At 39.0% G+C, this 18,005-nt stretch overlaps 1 protein-coding gene across 1 annotated transcript in view; it reads right to left on the bottom strand.

Annotated features, from left to right (window-relative positions):
* LOC139685956 (gamma-aminobutyric acid receptor alpha-like) overlaps positions 1 to 18,005 on the bottom strand; it is a 357,245-nt gene that overhangs the window by 70,976 nt on the left and 268,264 nt on the right. The window contains exon 5 of the mRNA XM_071583091.1: positions 8,148 to 8,374. Coding sequence (XP_071439192.1) covers positions 8,148 to 8,374 — 227 coding nt within the window. The remainder of the gene's footprint in view (positions 1 to 8,147; positions 8,375 to 18,005) is intronic.

An 18,005-nucleotide genomic window follows, 5' to 3' on the forward strand; every position in this document is an offset into this window, starting at 1 on the left:
CTAGACTAAAATATCGTGTGTCAAAATATTTTTATGAGTTATTTAGGCAGGTAAAACGCGACTCATTATTACAATAAAATTTGAGAGAGGCATTTGATATTGCGGAAACAGTACTTTTTGGTAGAAAGCTTATGTTTGGAATACATGGAAAGTTAACGCCTTAAAAAACTGTCTGAGGTAATTTATATCACCAACACCTGATATGCATCAAACCTTTTTTACCTTCCTTGGACTTCTCCCAACAATCCTCTCTCCTCTTACCCCAGGCCTAGAATTTCGTTTGTTTTCATATCCGTCCATTTTGCCTACTCCGTCATTCACCACACTTGCATCTCAAAAGCCATTTTTTATTGATTTCTTTTAATCAGACTCTCTGTAAGTTGTTTAAAAATAAGTTTTTTATTATTTCTTTATTTATTAACAAGTGTATTGTAAGCTGAAGGTGGGCAAACCAATCTAGTTAGGTTTTTAAGTAGAATAAGAAGGATGGTGATGAGATATTGGAAAGAGGATATCTGATGCTGATAAACTTTTGGTCTATTTAGAAGTCCTTCCTTTCTTGATAAGCTCTTCCCGCCACACTCTTTCTTTGACAAAATTAGTTTTTTTCAAGTTTCTTTTTTTTCCTCGGGCGACTTTCTGCTATTCTAGTCTTTTGTTCACTTTGTTCTCAACCTTATTCAGTCATTTTTAATTATTTTTCATATACTTTTACTTAATAATCGCATTTGAAGCCGCTAGTTATCCAGCGGACACTAAAGTAAACCACATCCAGGAAAAAGGCCATAATAAATGGAATTTTACATTTCTGAATGAACCATAAAAAATTTAAACTATGATGGATGAAAGGTATAAAAAATGAAGCATTGTTAAATCGTTACATTCAGGTATTCTAAGCGGAAGACGTAAAAGCAGGTTGATTTCTTTCTCAAAAACCTTCATGATGAATTTCAATATTCATCTTCCCTTCGAACGGTCGTGACCTCCATAGAAGAAGTAACGAGGCTTCCCCTTCGAGCTCGTTCACGTGAAGTGTCCGATAACTCCCACAGCTGGGGTTTCCTTCCCTTTAGACCTCGCGTGGATTTTTGAGTCTGCGGTGGCCGCCACCCTCGCGGTAAGGCGCCCTACGTTGTTCCCAGGGTCTCACCGCGGAGTTCAAAAGACCCCTGTGGCGTCCGCCGATCTCGCCGCTAATCAAACCCTTTCTCTCTCCCTAGCTCGGTCGGCATCCATGAGTACGGTCGCGGGAAACGGAGGGGGGGCTCTCCGCCCTTCTTTGCCCGCTTTTGACCCACCCCGCCCCCGCCTGCATTGTCAGCACAAAACGAGCCCTTCACCCTCTCCCTCTCTTTCCCCATCGCGCTTCTTACCTCCTTCCGCCCAGCCCCTTTTCCTTCTCCCCCCGTAGCTTATCCATTTTTGATCGGTCGACCACTTCATGCTGGTACAAAAAAGTCCTCGACCTCACAGTGGATGGAAAAAATGCAATCTTTCACTCCCTTCTCCAACCTCATCCCTCCCCTTAATAACTCCATCCCCCCTCCCCTTCCCTCGTGAATTCCCTCTTTTTCATCACCTCCTCTCCTTCATTCTTTAACGTCTTCCTCCCTCTCTCATCTCCTCAGCTTCTCTAGAGCCTTGTCCGCGTTTCACGTCTGACATCCGATCTTGAGGGGGTAAAGGTTTCCTACCATTTTGAGAGAGATTCACTGCTCCAAATATTTTCGGTTCTTTGGGAGGAGGATGGGGAGTAATGGTGTGGGTACAAATGATTCTCATATTTTTAACGGATGGAATTTTTCCATTGGAAGTCACTAGTTGGTCGAATTGGTTGGATTTAATGTGTGCGGTGTACGCAAACAGAGTTCATGATTTCAAGAAGTCCTGGGGAAGGCGGATTTTACTCTGGTGATTGTATTACACATTCGAGATCATATGGGAAGAAATGAAGTATTTTGTCAATTTTCAAAATTAAACACATGAATTACTATACGTTCACAATTATGTATTTAAATGTAAATATATGATACCCATCCCACTCAGCAATACTTGCAAATCCTTGGCTGACTAACAAATTAAAGCTTGGTCATTTGCAAATCTGACTGTTGTTATGCATTGCTCACTGGATTTCATTCCTATCCCCAGTGATTCCCATATCTCTTTAAGTGTTTCCTCCACATATACTTTGAAAAGCACAGGTGATAATGAACAACCCTGCCTTACTGCTCTTTCTAACACTGCCCATCTGGACTCTCCATCCACCAGTCGTACCCGAGCAGTCTAAGGCATGTACATATATGTTGCTAACGAAACCTAAACTAAACTACTACCTACGAAATCTAGTCCTATTTTCTGCAATACGTCTATTAATTGTACTCAATTCACTACACCAAACGTCTTTTCGAAATCTGCGAAAATATATATGCATTCGGATTGAATTCCATTTTCCTCTCTATTAGTGATCTCATTACCGCGATGGCATCGCGCGTACCTCTCCTCGTCCTGAACCCAAACTGATCATACCCTAAGTAAATATTTGCCATACTCTCCTTTCTTCAGTTGATGATTCTATGAACCACTTGCTGCGTAAAAAATTAGAGTTTTTGTCGTTTAGTCCTCACATTCCTCAAATTCCTCTACTTCAAATGTTACAAATTAGCCCATAAAAATTCTTCCTCCGATATTATCCTAAACCTTTTAGTAGTCTCGAGATAATGTTGCGTACCCCCGCGGTCTTATTTGATTTCAATCCCCTCATTGCCCTTTCTCGACATCGAGCAATCTTCAACCTAATCCAAGCAATAGTTTTCGAAAGGATAGACCACGATAATAGTATATAAATAACGGCATAAAAGATATATTATTTGTCTAAGCTCGTCTATGTTCTACCAAATCACTATCGATAATATTTTGGGAATGAATCATAGCATCAAAAAATAATTTTAAAATCAATGTACGATGATTATTTAATTAATGTTCATTATTCAAAAGATAATTGAAATTCATTTTAACTTTTTTATTTTCTAATCACTACTTGTTTAAAAAACGTTATGAGTGATGAAGATTTACCATATGGAAACGAAGCTAATGAAATTTTCGAGAAGTAGGAAAACTAAGTTGAATGTTAAAGTAGGAGGGAATAAACTAGAGAAAGTGGAGCAGTTCATGCATTTGTGCAGTATTTTAGAGGATGAGGGGAATTGTAATGGGGAAAGTAGGAGAAGAATTACGTTAGGAAAAGAGGTATTCGTAAAGAAGAACAGACCATCATAAAGTTTGTTCTTCTTCACAAATACCTCTTTTCCTAACGTAATTTTGTGAGAAAGATGAAAGTAAAGATTCTGTAAGTAAATATGTGAAGAAAATATTAGGGAATAAACACTAAGCTGGGGCGTAGTGCTGCATGTATATGACACCTAGTTTTACTCTTGAATATGAGAAGAAGCCTAGACCTAGTAAGAGGATGACCATCTATTAGAAGCTTTTGAGACGTGGGTGTGGCGGAGAGGAATCGAGAATACGAGCTGGACACAGAGGAAGAAAAACCTCAAGGTCATAAATTGGATGAATGAAGGGAAGATGCTGCTGAGGAAAATCCGAATAAGGCAGGGACATTGGATGGAACAAATATAGAGAGATAGTGGAATACTGAATACCATGATGGAGGAGAGAATCAGGTAAGTGACGTAAGAGGAAAGAAGAGAGTGGGGCTCTTAGATAGCATGAAGGTAGGAAGAAATTAAAAATAGGAATAGGGAGTTCCCACTGTACCTTACAATAAAAAGACGCTATGAAATCTGCAAAATATACCTTTAAAATAGGTATTGTAAAGTAAAGTTGCAAGTACCCTGAATGTTTGATTTTTTCATTACGTTCTGGATGGGCAACCGAGTATGCCCGCTGGTATAATTATGCGCCTCAAATTTAACTTGAGATACGTTGGAGTGTTAGGCAACAAAGTAGTCATGGGCAAATAATCCACGGTGCTCTGAGGGCTTAGAGATTTAGTTTGGGATAAAAAGGCATCATAAAAACCCTAAAAAATCCTTTGAAGTTGCCTTCGCTTTGTGCATGGTTATGCCTCCGATTAATAAGCCACCGTGAACCAAGGGGGGAGGAATTGGCTCACCTTCCTCAGTAAAATTGAAAACCATATACAATTGCATCGTATGTTAACAAATCGGAGTGATTACTGCTAGACTGGACCCCTGTCGGACGTTGCGTCCCGAGTTCACGATGCCACTTTCCATGGAATAATGATATGCTATTCAAATGCGCATTAAACTTGGAAAATTGGGTTCAGAGAACATGACCATGGTTCAGGATTCTTATGGAGATGGAAAAATGCCGAAGGTGATTGTTTTCTGCTTGCACACGTTGCTCTGGGAGGTTAACGAGGAGTTCGACGATGATTAATGCTCTGGAAATCCATCAACAACACAGTGCGATGAAAATTTGCACAAAGTTAGACACATTCTCAGTGCTGATTGATCCACAAGTGTCAGGATGTTAGCAGAAGAGAGTAGTGTTCAGAAAAACACAGTTCAATGTATTCTACTAGATGACTATCCAAGAGAAAGGCCTGCCAAGAGGGTCCCCAAGGTGCTGTCAGTAGACTGCTTGTTTGACAACCTTGCCTAGGACCTCTTGAACCGCGATGAAAGTGACCAGAATTTTTTGGAATAGGTGGTTACTGGTGAGGTCTTTGAGTACGTACCAAGTATAACCCCTTCGAGTAGCATTTTTGACCATTTGATTATGTGAAATAGGTCATGACGAGAGTCCTGTTGATGCCTTACAGGAAGCATACCACAACCTGCGGAGGCACTGGCCTTGTTTTTCCATACATAAGGGTGCTCTTATGAAGAGTTTTAGCAATTTGCACTTTGATCTGTAGTAACTTTTTCCCCTAGATTTATTCATCTTATTTTTTTGGGCAGGACTTATTCGCCTAAGCTTTCGGTGGCGAGGAGTTTGAAGTTATATGTTTGTTTGATTAACGTTAAATCTTTGAGTTTGATAGTGTGGTCTGTTTCAGCATGGGTTTAGCAACCGCTAATCGTTTAAAACTGACCCCTTTTGTAATGAGCTAAGTACTCCTTGAATCTGATAATCGGGTTTGGTCTTGTTTGTCTACATTCATGGTATTCAAGTATCGAGAAAAGTTTCGTAAACAATAGGTTTATTTCAGATGTTGCTACTATTCCTCAATATTCTTCAAATTACATCCCTTGAGCGTCAACGCTCTTTTGCCAGCGGCTTGCTCACGACTTGAAGGCTCCCTTGTAGGCGGATTCCGGAAGGTCCTTAAGGGTACGTGTGCAAGCTTCTTTGACGGTACTTAAGGTCCCATATTGGTGTCCTTTGAGGGAGATTTTAACTTTTGGGAATAGGAAATAGCCTGCTGGTGCCAAGTCGTGACTGCGAGGGGGTTGGGCAATCGCCGTGATGTCGTCGCAGAAGGTGTTTGCAAGTAGACACTCGACTCTGATCGTGGTCGTCGGTCAAGATATTCGGGACGAGTTTTAAGCAGATATTTCGCGTCGCCAAAATTTCAGTGATATTTGGTGTGCACTGATATCCTATTGATGCCAATACGATCTGTGATCATGCGCATAGTTAACCGAAGATCTGAATTCAGTACTTCACGTACGTGTAAGGAAAATATTGTTACCGATACTTTTTATGCAACCATTATGCGTGCGTTGGCAAATGGTGCATTTAATCTCGTAAATTCCTGATTTTTCTAATATGTTAGTTTGATCTTCGAGGTTCCCTAAGATATTCTTAATTTTTTTCAAGTTAACATGCGTGGTGTTTGTGTCAACTTGTTTGAACACTTTTTCAAGTCCCTTGGTAAGGATGGGGTCATAGAGAATTGAATTAAATTTTTCTTGAGAATATTATACTGCGGTGTATTTATTATTGAGTTTATTCTTTTTGTTTTCTAACATGTTGCCTCTGAAATGGGGTTGCTATCCGTTGATTGTGACGACATTTTTTGTGCGTTTAAACTCGTTAATGTAACGTTGTTTGTTAAGGGGTACCGTAAGCAGCCGATGCATAAGAAAATGGAAGGTCGTCATTAATTGACTCAATGCCTGGTGTGAGTCAGCTTTTACGAAGTTGTGGGTGTGTGTCTGATTCCATGAAACTATTCATCAAGACGAATATTATTCTAAATTATGAATAGTTTTTTTATCGTGAATAACGCAACATAAATTTGATTCATTTGTAGGAAATATTTTTTGCTTCAATGCATTTTTTTACCTTCCATTATAGTTTTTTTCCACCTCCCGCCCTTAGATTCTCTCTTTCGGTGACTTATGTTTCCAGGGGTTCCTCTGAGGGAAGACCTTGAAGGCTCACCTATGTTTACAGTTTTTATTATTTTATTTTCTATCACTAGAGTAACTAAATCCGACTGATAATACTTGACATAAAGAAAAGGCCAATTTGAATCGATGTCATTTTTTTATGATAAAATGGGAGCAAATCCTAATTTTAACAAGTTCTCCAATGTACGAGCAAAAGTGAGCAGTTAAAATTGAGCTGTTGAGGGGTGAATTTCACAGCAACCGCACCCTAAATTCTAAAAAAATCATAAATAAATTATTTTCCTCGTTGGACAAGTCGTATCACTAGTCCAGTGCATTGATCGTGTTTTTAACTGTCATTTAATTTGTACTCCACTCCTCCCCCGACCTCTCCTCCATCCCCAAAGTGGGACCCGAATCCATCCAGTGACCCCTTTTCCCTCTCCTAAACCGCGCCCTTACAGGCTCTCCACCCTCATTGGCCTTGGCCGTTGAATCGAGCGAGAGATGAGTGGAGTCTCGGGCAGTGATGTCGTTAGTTCGAGGACCACTCAGACTGCACAGCACGCCCTTTTTCCCTTGGCTCCAATTGTTTTCTTTCATTCAGATTTCTTTTTCGAAAGGGGTGTGGTCCCTTCCAGGAGGAAGAAATTATGAGAAAAAAAATGAAGAGAAAGCACACCTTGAATGAGCTTTCAAGTGTCGGGTGCCAACTCAATCAAGGGCACGCCCCCCCCGGTCGCGAGGGAATCGTTCGATCGATTTTCACACAGTGATTTTCTTCGCCTCGCCAACAAAGAGCCATTTTGTTCTCTTTTTCCTCTCTACCTCGGGGATCGTGTTTCTTCCTCTTTTCCGACAATTTTTAATTGATTGGAGTCAGCTGTGGTAGCCATCTCGCCGACGTTGCTTAAAAAGAAGATGGGAGGGGGGGGCGAAACCTACCACCTCAGTACGATGGAAAAAAACGGAAACCAAGGGAGAGATCTAGCTCTTGGTAATATGTTTTTTTCTGCATTTCCTTCGTACCTAATTGAAAATTCAGCCTCGTGTACTCAAGATGAGTTTAAGTTAGAAATAGAACCCGAGCAAGAAAAATATTCATATCAAAAGGATGTATAAGTTCCCGAAAATGTGGATCGCATCTGGTAAAATGGGACAGCGATTGACACCATACCTTTCTCCCAATTATATGCTGTTAAAAATTAAGCAGCCAAACCGCTTACCATCTGGTCTGGATTCAAATCTTGTTTGAACAGAATGAATCTTTCATGACTGGCCTCCATCAATTTGCGCGATTATTAGCGTGCGTTAAGTCTTGACGTGCATATGTATGAAGGTAGGTCAATAAATAAGTCACAAACACCATCGAAACAAACGCATGAGCTGTTGGGAACACTTCACGGGGATCGCTTGGAACAACCAGAGTCCCAACTTGGAGCCCCCAGTGACTGCTATCTGTTCGGATCCCTTAAATAACCATTTGGAGGGACGACGTTTTGAAAGCGATGATGTCGTTCTAGGCCGTAGAGGTTACTCTTTGGATGGCTGCGCCTAAGAGTAAAAGTCGTCTCTGCTGCCGGCTTGTTGGAGAGATGGGATGATTGTCTCTGAATGTACAGGGTGAATATGCATGAGAAAAGTGAAATAATTTTTGGGAAGTTACTTTGATTATTATTGCCTCTACCCAGTTTTGCGACTTATTTATTAACTTACCCTCGTATATTGCTGTGGCGTTTCCCATGAGTGCACGGCAATAACGGTTTTTCAAGCTAAAATCACACGTCGGTGTAGTTCCTGCCCTCTCCCGGAGAGTTTGCCACTCACCTGGAGGAGTATAGTACCCTTCCGTCCTGGTAAAGCCGAACAAATTTATTTGGTGTCGTTATGGTGTGCAAGTAAGACTGCTTCCCGTTGTAGAAGTAAGTGTCGGGCTTCCATATTCTCTCCAGCATGGATATGCTCAGCGCCAGGGTGGTTTCCTTGTCCCCACCGCGAAAGGCTAAGCGCCTGTCGACCCAGGACTGTCGGAAGTAGCAGTCCATGGAGTACGTCTGCAAAGAAAATATTAAAAGATCAATGCGCGATTAATCTCCGGCTATTTTCATGCAAAATGATTAACATTTATGGCTATACCACGACCAGTAAAATGTTTTTTTATGTTTTTCACCATTCTTAGAATGAAAAATCGCCATTATCATTTTATTGAGAACTGAAACTGATCTAGCCATCAATCCTAAGTAGTTTTCTGGTATACCGTCTGGTATACAATCTGGCCACCACCGGCCGCTAATAATGCACTCTAAAAAATTTCAACAGCGTTCTCGAAATGCAAAATCCCTATTGTTCTTCCATCGTAGACTGGAAATGTGAATACGCGTAGTCAGTTAAAATTAATAAAGTAATTAATATCATCTGATAAGCCAAGGTAGGGAAATCTTTGAAATGATGAAATATATTATTCCGGGGGTTAATTGATAATTATTTCGTGAATAAGATAAAAATACACCTCATTGTCTTGCAATGACGAATCGTAACAAAATTAGAAGGATCAGAACGTGTGGGAAGTATGTGTATATTTAATTATAGCACATGAAATCGATTTTCTAATATAAACGCTTGTCGTATGGGCTCAGATCGCATCACATAAAGGATTGCATTTTTCATAGAAGTAACCACCGCGAAAATTGATTCCAGATATATTCTGTCCCACTCACACCCTGAAACACTACAACACTCTGCATTAACAATAGCAGCACACGCAATATGACAAATGCACTTTTAAATTAGTACCAAAGCATCTTATCCAAATAGCTGTCATTTTTCCATCCTTTGTATGTTTTTTACTAGTTTTACCGTTGCATTATCAAAATTAGTTTGCAATGAATTATTTCTTGATTATTTTATTTCATCATTTCTTTTATAGCCGGACAACTTGATTGTCTACTTTAAATGTAGTTACTTTCTTGTATTACCATCTAAGAATTGTTCCATTAAACACGAAACTTAATTTTAATAAAACATTTCCGTACGAGTATTCTTTCCATTAATCAGATTAATTTGCATGCAATATGAAAAATCCTAAAAAATATCAGCCACATCGGGAGGAAAAATATTTGCTTTGATTAAAGCATTGCGATGGTCAGACGCTATAAACAGTATACACTTAGTCTTACGACAAAGGAGAATTCCATCGTCCCAGAGGCGAAAAACATTGCGAGGTGATACTGGCTGTTGAATTTGATTGTTTTAGAAGCAGAGAGGCGACGTAGGTTTTCCGTTGTAACAGATCAAAATCCACTTAGCTCGAACCAAAGTGTCTTGGGACTGTTTCCTCGCTGTTGAACCGCGAATTCTGATCGTCGCGGATAAGAGATAATCCCATCTCAGTCCCCTAAACGCCTCCGAATACCCTGAACCCTTTTGCCCGCCTCAGAGAGGATAATTCCAGCCACTGCCGTTCCGCGGCGAATGCGTTCATTAAGACCGCAAAACTGTCGGTTTAGGGTAGGAGGAGGGTTCAGGGGGGGGGAGAACGAGTTAGATAGAAGGGGGAGAATTTCATGGAAGGGGGCCCTTTAAAACCCAATGGCTTCAACCTCATCTCATAATGGAAGTGTATTATAACGCTTTAAGCGAAGGTAAATTGTTCGTCGGGATTATTTGTCTCCTCAAAAGGTCTCATACCTTCCTCTCCCCTGCGTATTCTCTTCTCTCCTTTCGGCCTTAGCAACACGAAGAAAGGACACTCATACATATATGTTGTTTAAACGTTTCGACGACCCGGCCGTCATCATCAGAATACCGTTCTCGGGGTAAGAGCGGAGAGGAAACGTGTGGAGGAAAGGGGAGTGGAGAAGAGGTAAGGGATGAATAGGAAACGGACAAGGGGGTGAGAGGTGATATGTAGGCGGCTATTGGATGGATTCAGTGGGCTTGATTCAGTCCGAGAGGTTTAAATGACTGGAACACCCAGATGTGCACCATCCCGTGGGTTCTCACCTCTATGCTACTCACTGATTTGGGAAGGGTTTCAGTAACCGAAACAGAGAATCAGCCCTCGAAAGATTGGTCGTGGAAAGCAGTGTGAGTAGGGATGGGATAAATAAAGAAGATGGGAGAATTGGTTGAATAGCGGTGGTTCGTAGTGTAGGGAAAGGGTGGTAGTGCATTCATCGACGTAGAAGGCAGGGCAGTTTGAAACCACTCTTCTGGGTTCGCTATATTGATGATATTTTCCTCCTTCTGTCCCACGGACGCGAAACTTCATTACCTCTATCCTATTCATATCCTCCTTCATTACCTCTCTCAACTCTTCCTTTTCGGTATCTTTCAGTTCATCTTATCTGATTCGAGTATTACTTTCCAAGATAATTATAAGCTTTAAAAATAACTATTCCATCGCTACTCACTATATATATATATATATATATATATATATATATATATATATATATAAACATATATATATACAATATATATATACATATATCTAATATAAATATATATGGATATATATATATTATATATATATGGATATATATATTATATATATAGATATATATTATATATATGGATATATATATATATATATATATACATATATATATATATATGTATACATATATATATATATATTTATATTTACATAGTTAATTTCAATCTTACTTAATCTCGAGAGGAGCCAGACATTTTTTAAACACTCGATAGAGGTAGACAATCGATCGTATTGGTTTAGGGAGCGCGGCGCGAGGCCTGGCTGGCGGTGAAAATTGGTAATTGAGGGGCGGTAAGGACAAGAAAAAAGGATTATAATTTCACCAAATCATTCAAATAGTGTGTGTGAGAGTTAATTTGGTTGCAAGCCTTCTCGTTTCCTGTAGCAACATTTCGGAATTTTCATAATATTTATCGAATCTTTACTGTTAGAGAAACACTTCCACCTTTTAAACTCGTAGAATAATCTCTAAATTTGAATTTCCATTTTTAACGATGCATATGCTGAGTCACTTTTCTCAATAATTTAACTTTATCTCAGTAGCACAAAGATTAACATTTTAGCTAATCTTAAATGTATGAATGGATATTTTTAAACGATAATTATTTTCCATGGGAGCTTTAAACTCAAATTAGGGAACGCTGTTTTAAACGCGCTTGGACGATTGGCACATTCGCACCAGCTAGTATGAAACCTGCTGGTAGTGTTTCGGGTTTTATGTTAATTTATTTTCGTCATCCATCATTGAAAAAGAAGACATGGAATCTGTTCTAAGCGGACATAAAAATCAAACTTTGCCTCTTTTGGAGCTCGAATAATGTAGGAAATAAGGTTAAGCGAATTTTTCTCTAACCTAAATTTTATACACAGAATAAATAATTTTGCTGTCATTTCGTTCAAAAAAATTTTTTAAGATGTTTTGAAAGCTAAAATTTTTTCTACCACTAAATAATGAAGTATGTGAAATAGTTTCGGCCTTATGGACGATTTTCAATCACTAACGCCAAAGTTATCAACCGGTTTGATAGATGACGGTAAAGCTCACCTAATATTAAGTTCAACGTAGATTACACTCATCATTAGCAAAGAAGCAGCAGAAGAATTCAAGGCATGATGAAATTAATGGAGATCTTATTATTTTCTAAATGCAGACATTTCATAGAGCCAAAATCATTCGCCTTGACCGGGACTTGAACCCAGGAATCCAAATTTATGACAAATGCTTTTTAAAATTAATCCCTGATCAAAAATCAAGGAAATATGGGTCAGTTCCTGATCAAAGCAAGAGATATTTGCTCTGTAAAAGTTTTGCATTTCGATGAATAATAGCGGATGATTCCGTCAAAAGTTATTGCCACGGGATTTCCTTATTTCTTTGAATTCCTGATTAATTTCGTTGGGTACGCAAATTGAGCACTATTATTTTTTCTATCTTACAATAGATTAAAAATATTCTTAAGAGCTTTGGTTAGTTAATTGATCACGAGACTAAATGGTTCCGAAAGACGAGGGAGTTCTAACTTTAACAATGCGTTTTGAGGGTCGAATTAAAGCTGGAGGATAACGCGTTATGTATTTGGCGTGTATTTAGGAGAAAAATGTGCGCTATTTTAAGGAGAGTATGAGAACATTGACGTTAGTAGGAGCTTTGACGATTACGAGAGTTTAAGGAACCAAGCGCAATGAAGTTTAGGCAATTCTTATAAAGAATGGTGGAAGGTGGAAGTGTGTTAAAAACATTGGAAGCATATGACTCCGTATACTAGCATTTGGAGATTAAGACGTATGTTCAATACGATTAACGTATGTTCAATACGATTAACGTATGTTCAATACGTTAAAGTATTTTTAGATGCGGGTATGGGAAAGAATATAGAAAATAACATGTGCGGAGATGAAGGCTTAGGACAAAGTTTAAATGTTGCTCTTCTTTCGATTTGAAGAAGGCAGAAGAGTTGAATGGATGAAGAAGGAACAGGTGCCAAACTGACGTCAGTTTAAGATATTTTATATGACATAGCTATAGATTGGAAATCAGTGGCCTAGGAGAGATTTTGGCTATTCTATCATTTATCTCCTCAAAAAATCCCCTGGATTCCCATCAAAACCGAGAGCAGTTTCTAATTCTTAACCCGTTGTACTTTAGCAAACCTTAGGTCTTAGTGGCTTGGATAAGTTACATTCCAAGTGAAGTTTCATTCGCTTGGCAAACTCCAGGATATAATCTGGTGTAAGTTTTATTGTAATTATAAAATAATTATGTAATTAAATTATAAACTGTGCAAGTATATTGTTAAGCGTTAATCACTTTTTACATTTGAACTCAATTTCAATAAACCAAATATTTGGTATCATTTTATATCCATTCCACTAGGTGAAATCAACACAAAGATTTGTTATATCCTGCTCTCATTTCTAATCTCAATGATTTTAGGTATTTTCATTGCACATTCTCCAAAATTCATTGAATTGTATTTCTAGTAAGGTACGGTTTAGGTAATACATATAAATGCTTTTCCCTAAAGTTGTTTTTCCTTTTCTCAGCACTTATAATAACTCTTTTAGGCATAAAATATGAACAATCAAACTAAATCAAATTAATCAGTGGAGAATTTAGACCGAGAAATAACAATTTCAGAGATGATTAATCGATTTTTTAAAATTCTGAACAGGCGTCAAAGACTGCATCAATTATTATAGAAAACGAGGTTATCGAATCGCATTTGAGTTCTTTTAGCATCTATTGGTTTTAAGTTAAAAATCTGTGCTTTCGTAATAATTTTTTTATGATCTCGACTTGCCAACGCTACAATGTACTTTTTAGGGGATTAAAAAAATTAAGATCTTTGTTCCCCCGTCGATTCCTCGTCGTCTTCGGCGTGGTGCGAGAGATAATTCTCATGAGATGGCGAGAAAAATTAGGTGAGAGTTCATTTCAGTCCATCATGCAGGCGCGGTCCCGTATCACACGAAATGTTCTGGAGCATTTTACTTAATCAAAATAGAGGAGTTCTCTCCTTTACGATCAATATTTTCTTTTGGGAGTAGCTTTATGCGCGTTTGCAGATGAGCGGGTAAGCACCTATCTTATCGTTCACGCGCAATATATTTCGCGAATCAACATTAGCATGGTCATAAACTGTTCTTCATAGCCGTGGAAGTAGTATGGGCGTTATCGGAGAAAGTACCTATCTACCCACACGGGTAAAAGCCAAGCTCGGAATTCTCCACTAGATGAAAATAGCTCCACTATGTATTTGTTTATTCTATGTACTATGCATATACCCTATGAAAATACCATGGTACGTAGAAAGAAATTGAGCAAAAAGGTTATAAAAATAAAAGCACACCGTAAGATCTATTAAAAATGCCTAGTTGATGATACATATTGGACTAATATTGTTATCGTTGACTTTGCAATGCATCAATAATTTTTGATTAGACGAAAGAGGAAACTTTTTTATCAATACCAGCTTCTAGAGAAGATTGATTCATTTTCACTCACTTCTTATTCCCTTTACAACTAAATGTCCATTGTTAAAATACCCATGTTTCTGAATAGATTAAGTTGACAGAAGCCACATTAGATATTATCTAATTACGACAATCGCGGTTATTTTTTATCAATATCATCACTGTTAATTTCAGCACCTTTCAAATTGATACGAGGTCCCGAAGGAATATCAGTGAATTTTCCACAGATATCAGCTGCCTTACGGACTGCTTCTTGATACAAGACCAAAAATGTTAAAATATAATACTAATAAAACATCTCACAAGAAGGAACCGTTAAAAATTTAACATTCAGTAATATCATAAATAGAATTGTCCAACATGTGTGAGGATTTCAAACTAAAGGCCAAGGCAACTAATTCATCAAATTTACACCAAAACTTCTGATTTTTTTAGTAAACATAAAAATAATCCTTCCTCATGTCCCGATGTTGGTGAATGGAAATGTCTTGTCTATTTGTTTAACAGCGAACTACTCCGTCATCATTTGATGTTTATCTAACAACTGAGTGATATCAAAAATAAAATTGTGGAAAATTCCGTCGACAGGTGTTGCGTCGATTAATTCATCCGCGCATTCATCTATCCATTCCTCCATGAGATGGGAGCAATCAAATATTTGCCCTTCGTGCTCCAACCATTCGCGTAATTCATTTCCTACCCTAGTGAACAAATGGAATTAGATTCGCTCGTGAGACTTCACTCTAACGCCCGCACATGTCGCGAAAAAAATTTTTTCATCCAACCATCTCCTCCGATGCCGCTCGTTTACAGGCCCAATCTTCGATTGATGATGATGACTGCGACGCGAGTGGAACATCCCTTTTCAGGCACTAGGCCATTTTCCGATAACACCAATCTCGCACGCCTCCATTTCCCCCACCACACTTTTGAAAGGATTATTTTCAGAAACGCGAAGTACTTCCGGTGCCGATGTGGCACAGAATCGGGTAGGCGGACAACGGCGGAATGCTTCTCCATCCCCGCGGGTAATCTCGATCCGCCCCCCCCCCTGCCCCTCGGTCCGTCCCCCCCCCCTGCCCCTCGGTCCCCCTCCCGCCGACATGAGAAAGAAGCACGCGCGTACGACCCGCTGGTACGGAAGCCGGAGACCTCGAGCAACAAGTGCCCCTCTTTTCCCTCATCCTCTCCTCCTCTGGCCGTTAAAACGGACGGCGTGGGGTTGATGATATGGCCACGGGTGTTTGGCCGTCACCTCTGTAGCCTCCCTCCCTACCCCCTATGCCCTCATTCCCTTAATCCCTTCCCCCATCCTTCGGCCCCTTTTTGTCCCTCGGCGAACGTAATGGTACCAATCGTGAACCCCATCCCGCAAACATCCATTTTGTGGGGACAGGGCGATCTGAAGGTTCAGTCGCATGAACCAGGAATCTCCTTCGTCCTGAGGAGGGCAGCCGATGACCCACAACGCCGACCGACTTCTCCTTCGCCGACGGGGTCATCGGCAATTTCCTCCGCGACCCGTTACGACGCTAAGGGAAGATGTAGGGAGTGGATGGGCGATGGGAGGCCAACGGGAATTCGTGCAAGTGAGTGTGTGATTGGTGAACCCATTAAGCCACTGTCCAGCCCCGATCGAAGATTTGATTTCAGGAACTGGAAGGGAAAGAAAAGGGCTCCCTTGCGGGTTTTGAGGGATAGAAAAAAAAAGTTATTATCCCTCGTAGTCTGGGGCTGGCAATGTTTACCAGGCTTTTACAGCTCTCGACACCCTATCGAGTGATTTTTTGTGCTCTCTCGATGGAATATCCGCGTGTAACAAACGCCTTTGTCGTGAAGGTATAAGAGACAAAGGGTTTGTTGGAATGATGATATATTTCTTTGAAGGAGTAATAAAATTTGGTAAAACTGCCAAATACTAATCAATATTAGCGGGTTTCCAGATGCTTCAAAAAGAGGATTTGAATTTATAGTGACATGAATCTTCAACAGACAAAATCGAACTTGTATATTTTTAACATTTGTGTTTTTAATTTTGTATTTCTGTAAGTTTCACAAAAATCTTATTTGATAATTATTGGTCATGACACTTGCGAATATTTCAATTTCAATATCTGACCATAACTGATATTGAAGCTTTTTTCATAATAATGTCTTCCCTATTTTCTATAATTTGTCAAATTACAAGTTTCATTGGTAAAATATTAAAGTTCTATCACATTTCGGTATATTTTAAATAATTATTATGAAATGATGGTTTGTTTCCTGTTCTATAATTTAGAAAAAAGGTATTTGCCGTTTGATAAGCTATTTACGATTAATGTCGGATGAAAAACCCTAACACCATTCAAAAAGGGCTTGGATTTCAAGGGGAACCCAATTTAGATACAAGTTTGAAGTTCTACTCAAATGAATTATACGAATAAATGCTCACAAATGACCATTATTCATGAGCATTGAAAGATTTATTTTTCAAGTATAATCATATTGTGCATTTAATAAAAGACAATCTGATTATTTTGTGCATTAATTACGGAATGAACGCCACAATGATTAAATAATATCTTCATAGATATTAAAGCATTAATATGGGTACATAGGTATTGTCACAGTTGATTGGTAGTCCATCGATTAAGGTAGACGGTGGATGGACACAGACTTAACATGCGTACCATTTATTTTCCTTCATTCCATACAATACGAGTATGTCAATTTCATCCTCCTACCTCTCTTGCCGATCGTTTTCCTCGATATCACCATTCTAACACCAATCAAAATGATCTGAATCCACCTTTCCCATCACCCTTGACTTTTTTCCTACAATCTCCTCTCCTCCTTCACCATATCTAATGCTTCTTCGTTGGTTAAACCTTTTGTCCATTTTACCTTTACTATCACCCTCCAAAGACGCAACTCCAAAGTCTCCAGTTAACACCTAATATCTTGTTTCAGCGACCGAGTTTCCGATTTGTACAAAAATCTGTACCACATCAAAGTATTCACTAATCTTCTTATAACCTCCTTACTCCCATATCCCAGTTATCAAATCCTTGTAAAAACCTCTTTAGCTGGCTCTTTAGCTCCTCATATCCCTATTACTTGGATCATTATGGCCCAAAATATTTCCAAAATAGGTGAACACTTGTACCTGCTCTAGTTTATGAAATTATATTTTTATTTTAAATTTCATATGAAGAATTTCCACCAAGTGACGTCAGAAACTGTTTTATTTTTTTATTCTATTTCAACGTTTAATTTACCTGTCCCCTTTCTCAAAAACCGCCTAATATTTGTTCTGTTTGCATTTATTCTCATCCCATGCCTGTAACACACCAACTTGCAAGTACGCTGGGCAAAGATTGTAAACCCTTGACTGACCATCTAACCAAAGCTTGATCGTCCGCAAGCTTAACTGATTTCATGAATTTTTGCCCACCGACTCTTATTCCTATCTTGAAGAGGAATAAATTTGAAACATGTAGAAACCCCTGTCATACCATAAAAAAATTCAAAAAAACTTCGAGTGATGCCGAAATAGTAACTTTTAACGGAGTCATCCGCTGATGTGTACCACAATGCAAAACTTTTCAAGGTATAAAAATCATTCGCTTTGACCAGGATTCAAACCACTCTTTAACACTGCCTATTCCTCTTCCCCACAGATCTTAATCCGCCACACGCATCTAAGCAATTTAAAATTTGTATATGCTATG

The sequence above is a fragment of the Hetaerina americana genome, unplaced genomic scaffold (genome assembly GCF_022747635.1).
Source record: "Hetaerina americana unplaced genomic scaffold, ioHetAmer1.1.p SCAF_122, whole genome shotgun sequence".
In the NCBI taxonomy this organism is placed as follows: domain Eukaryota; kingdom Metazoa; phylum Arthropoda; class Insecta; order Odonata; family Calopterygidae; genus Hetaerina; species Hetaerina americana.